At 49.5% G+C, this 5,527-nt stretch overlaps 1 protein-coding gene across 1 annotated transcript; it reads left to right on the top strand.

Annotated features, from left to right (window-relative positions):
• The first annotated feature begins 1,526 nt into the window (after window positions 1–1,526).
• Window positions 1,527–5,527, top strand: LOC308122387 (uncharacterized protein). The gene is made up of 8 exons (XM_080484168.1): window positions 1,527–1,718; window positions 2,934–2,992; window positions 3,327–3,353; window positions 3,591–3,623; window positions 3,697–3,729; window positions 4,553–4,582; window positions 4,738–4,776; window positions 5,001–5,527. Exons 1-8 carry the CDS (start codon window positions 1,708–1,710, stop codon window positions 5,189–5,191), a joined length of 423 nt encoding a protein of 140 aa, XP_080340294.1. The 5' UTR covers window positions 1,527–1,707; the 3' UTR covers window positions 5,192–5,527.

The raw sequence follows: 5,527 nt of genomic DNA, 5'->3' as shown, positions 1-5,527 counted from the left end.
ACATGGACGGATGTTGGAGAACAAAGCAGCTCAGACATTCAGGCTTCTAGATGTCTCAAGAAACATTTGGCAGCAAAACTTCCCAGGATGTAACCACATGTTACTGCTGGGGGGGCTGGTACTGCTGCTGCTGCACATGTTACTGCTGGGGGGGCTGCTGCTGCTGCTGCTGCTGCTGCACATGTTACTGCTGGGGGGGGCTGGTACTGCTGCTGCTGCTGCTGCTGCTGCTGCTGCACATGTTACTGCTGGGGGGGCTGGTACTGCTGCTGCTGCTGCTGCTGCTGCTGCTGCTGCTGCACATGTTACTGCTGGGGGGGGCTGGTACTGCTGCTGCACATGTTACTGCTGGGGGGCTGCTGCTGCTGCTGCTGCAGCTGCACATGTTACTGCTGGGGGGGCGATAAACCAAGAGAAGGTCCCTGACGTAGTTCATCAGGTTCTAATAGGTGGAGGGGATCGGGCTCTTCACTGTGGAGTCCTGGTCGTGGGTCTGTTGTGAACACTGGTGATGCCTCGGTGCTTTTACTGACAGCAGTGAGATGAAGTGTATCCAGGCTACAACCCCCACCCTCGCCTTGTGGGACCCCCCCCACACACACACACACAGGATGGATGCTTTAATGGACGGAGGCTCCATAAACATGTAAATCTGACCTTACACGGTTTCAAAGCTGAATGAAGCTACGCTGCTCTCCGTTTACACCACAGGACGTTTCCAGACAGAAGAGGCTTTCATGGCCAAATACCACACACCCACCCACCCCCCCACCCACCCACACATCCACCCACACACCCACACATCCACCCACACACCCACCCACCCCCCCACCCACCCACACACCCACCCACCCACCCACACATCCACCCACACACCCACCCACCCACCACCGTTTTCTGGGGTCTTTTCCATTACCACCACACACAGGTGATACGTACCAACACATATTTCGACCTGCTCTATTATCCAAAGTCTGCATTTGTGTACTTCATTGCTCTACTGGTCCGGACTGATCAATGTCTGCAGTTTTTACATCGGTGTGACTCTTAAAATCACCCGAGCAGCAGACAGGCGGACCTGAAGCTCATTGTAGTTCAGCTTCAAACTCCATCGGATGAAAATCAGACAGAAGATTTAGTTTGGAAGTTTGATGAAGAAGATCTGAAGACGATCAGACTTCTGTTGAGAGGATGTGTTGAAATCAGACTTCAGGCCGTTTGTTAGCGGGTCCTCACAGAGACAGAAGAATTCTGCTGTCCTGCATTAACACAGAAACCTGAAACGCACACACACACACACACACACACACACACACACACACACACACACACACACACACACACACACACACACACACACACACACACACACACACACACACACACACACACACACACACACACACACACACACACACACACACACACACACACACACACACACACACACACACACACACAGTCAGTCCTCCTCTGTCCTGCTGACATTTAGAGTGAGATATAAACCCCGGCCAGCTCTCAGACGCCACACTCGTACACTACTGACGCATTGTGATCATCACCTGTGGACATTACTGTCTGCTCGCCGGTGGACCGCCTGTCCTGCTGTCGTACTGACCTCCCGCCTGTCGTACTGACCTCCCGCCTGTCGTACTGACCTCCCGCCTGTCGTACTGACCTGACGCCTGTCTCACTGCCTGCAGCATCATGCTCACCAGGTACGTCATCCTCTCACAGGTGGTGGTGTGAAGTCCAGCGCTGGCAGCACACACTCCTTCAATCTAAAATACCAATTCATGTTTTTTAAAAGTGGAAAAAAACTCAAACCTGAAAAATTTCAACCATTTTTAGCTGAAGTAGTTTATGGATTTCACCATGTTGTGCTTTTCCACTGCATGCGGTCCTCTACACTATGAATTCACACAACAGTGGAGCCAGCTACTAATCGGTGCATAGTCCTTCTGCTGAGAGCAGTTTGGGGTTCAGTGTCTTGCTCAAGGACACTTCGACAAACTGAAACTCCAGTCCAAACGTGTTGAATCTTGACATCAAGCCTCTTCTGATCGGCTACGATTTGATCCCAGCAAAGTTCTTTCTTCTGTTTTTTTCAGTAAAATAAATCAGGTGTGATAGAATCTTCAGGTTGCATCAGTGTTTTAGTCTGAATGATGATTCTCACCTGGAGATCCTCGCCCTGGAGCCTGGAGTCTGTAGATCCTCGCCCTGTAGCCTGTAGCCTGGAGCCTGTAGATCCTCGCCCTGTAGCCTGGAGCCTGTAGATCCTTGCCCTGTAGCCTGGAGCCTGGAGATCCTCGCCCTGTAGCCTGGAGTCTCTAGATCCTCGCCCTGTAGCCTGTAGCCTGTAGATCCTCGCCCTGTAGCCTGGAGCCTGTAGATCCTTGCCCTGTAGCCTGGAGTCTGTAGATCCTCGCCCTGTAGCCTGGAGCCTGTAGATCCTCGCCCTGTAGCCTGGAGCCTGGAGCCTGTAGATCCTCGCCCTGTAGCCTGTAGCCTGGAGCCTGTAGATCCTCGCCCTGTAGCCTGGAGCCTGTAGATCCTCGCCCTGTAGCCTGGAGCCTGTAGCCTGTAGATCCTCGCCCTGTAGCCTGGAGCCTGTAGATCCTCGCCCTGTAGCCTGTAGCCTGTAGATCCTCGCCCTGTAGCCTGTAGCCTGGAGCCTGTAGATCCTCGCCCTGTAGCCTGGAGCCTGTAGATCCTCGCCCTGTAGCCTGTAGCCTGTAGATCCTCGCCCTGTAGCCTGGAGCCTGTAGCCTGTAGATCCTCGCCCTGTAGCCTGGAGCCTGTAGATCCTCGCCCTGTAGCCTGGAGCCTGTAGATCCTCGCCCTGTAACCTGTAACCTGTAACCTGGAGCCTGGAGCCTGGAGCCTGGAGCCTCACACACACATGCTCACTCTGTCTTTCTCTGTTGCAGAACCATCGTCGTGTTGTTGCTGTGCATCCTGCTGGTGAAGGGAGACCTGGACTCCAACTGTGAGTTCACATCAGACCATCTGATCACCTTCTGATCACCTTCTGATCACCATCTGATCACCTTCTGATCACCATCTGATCACCTTCTGATCACCTTCTGATCAATCACCATCTGATCACCATCTGATCACCTTCTGATCACCTTCTGATCACCTTCTGATCACCTTCTGATCACCATCTGATCACCATCTGATCACCTTCTGATCACCTTCTGATCACCATCTGATCAATCACCATCTGATCACCTTCTGATCACCATCTGATCACCTTCTGATCACCTTCTGATCACCATCTGATCAATCACCATGTGTTAACGACTGGCCTCTGTTTTCAGATGCTGGAATACAAGCTCTGTCTACAGGTAAATCAATATTCTGTGTCTCACCTGTCTGTCCTGTCTCACCACTCTGTGTCTCACCTGTCTGTCCTGTCTCACCACTCTGTGTCTCACCTGTCTGTCCTGTCTCACCACTCTGTCTCACCTGTCTGTCCTGTCTCACCACTCTGTCTCACCTGTCTGTCCTGTCTCACCACTCTCTGTCTCACCTGTCTGTCCTGTCTCACCACTGTGTGTCTCACCTTCTCACCTGTCTCTCAGATAAAGATCTAACTTCTGATGAGGCTCCCACAGGTGAGTCACTTCCTGTCAGTGGATCATGTTGTGATAAATTGATCGTTTCCTGACCTCAATCTTATTATTCCAGAGAGTATGAAGTCTGTGTCAGCTGACCGGCCTGGTAAGACTCTCAAATACTCAACGTACATACTCCTCCACATACTTCAACACAGCTCAGTAATACTGTCAATGTTACTGTGAGTCTTCACTTTTATTCACGTTGCACAACAACATCTGGAGACACTGCAGAAGCAAACCCTGGTTCACCCTCCAGCAGGTGGACTAGAAAATGTCCCAGGATGTCCTGAAGCAGCTCCGACTGTAACTTCATGAAACAGAAACGTCTTCAGAACTGTGTCAGCCTCCTGAACAGAACACGGGAGCTGGGTCCATTCTGCTGGTAGAAGACCTAGCAGCCTCCAGGGGGCAGCACTCTGAGAAAGATGATGATGATGATGATGATGGTGATGATGGTGATGGTGATGATGATGATGGTGATGATGAAGATGATGGTGATGGTGATGATGAAGAAGATGATGATGATGGTGATGGTGATGATGATGGTGATGATGATGGTGATGGTGATGATGAAGATGAAGATGATGATGATGATGGTGATGGTGATGGTGATGATGATGATGATGATGATGATGATGATGGTGATGATGATGATGAAGATGATGATGATGATGGTGATGGTGATGATGAAGATGATGGTGATGGTGATGAAGAAGATGATGATGATGATGAGGATGAGGATGAGGATGAAGATGAAGAAGTAAATGTGTCCCCATGTTATCGTGTTTCAGGAACCATCAGCTTCAGTTCAGAAAGAGTTGAGGGTCAGAACACATCGTGTCTGTTTCTGTTAGAATATATTTACTCTTTCAAAGTTTTTTTTCTTCTTTAGTTTTTGTTTGACTTTAATATTTTTCATCTTTTAGCTCCTGGAGCCAATCAGGGGGCACCACCAGGTATGTGTCACTAGTGAGTAGAACCTGTCTTTGTTGGTTGGTTAGTTGGTTACTGGATCATTTGGTTGGGGTCATTAGTTGGTTGGTCATTGATTGATTGATTGATTGATTGATTGATTGATTGATTGATTGATTGATTGATTGATTGATTTCAGACCCTGCTGTAGCGGCTGCAAACAGTGTGGAGGACGATGGTGAGACAGATTTGATCATTATTACCATTAACAACACTCCATCCCCATAAACTGACAAATAACGATCAATTGTTGATCATTATCATTACTTTATGAAATGAAAAACAAGTTTCTTTATGAATCCTGTTTCTTTACTTGAAGGTATATTTCATGTATTGTTGTCAGTTGATTTTTGTTTTTACTAAAGTACTTTCTCTGAGTTCTGCTCTTTTCGTCCTTCGCAGAAGAGCGGGTCAACTCTGAAGAGGGGGGGAAGAAGAGGTGGAGCCCTCGCTTGGCGAAGCCTCAGAGTGCCGCCCACACCGTGAGAAGCCCCGCCCTCCCGCCGCCACAGCCCATCATCCCTCAGCCGAAAGTCCTGACGAGGAGCCGAACGTCCAAGAGACGATCCAGGAACAACCGCCGGCAGATCTAAAGACTGAAACACCCTCTGACTGCTCCAGATGAAACTCAATGGAAACACTCAGATTACCTAGAGGTCAACAAAGTTACAACACACACACACACACACACACACACACACACACACACACACACACACACACACACACACACACACACACACACAGAGCATCTTGCTGGCTGTCATGGTGGCTGGGGGGTCGTCTGATTGGGCAACAGGAGGGATCCGGGTCGTGTTTCGATCAGGCATGTGATGGACCACCTCACTACTCTTCCTTCCTCAGAGGGTTTAACAAACATGGATGTTTGGTCTTTGGTTTTTTATTTTAATAAAGTGTATGTGAACATG

The sequence above is a fragment of the Lipophrys pholis genome (genome assembly GCF_963383615.2).
Source record: "Lipophrys pholis genome assembly, chromosome: 17".
Lineage (NCBI taxonomy): Eukaryota > Metazoa > Chordata > Actinopteri > Blenniiformes > Blenniidae > Lipophrys > Lipophrys pholis.
Note: the sequence above shows the minus strand (reverse complement) of the source record. Positions and strands in the feature narration are given on the sequence as shown.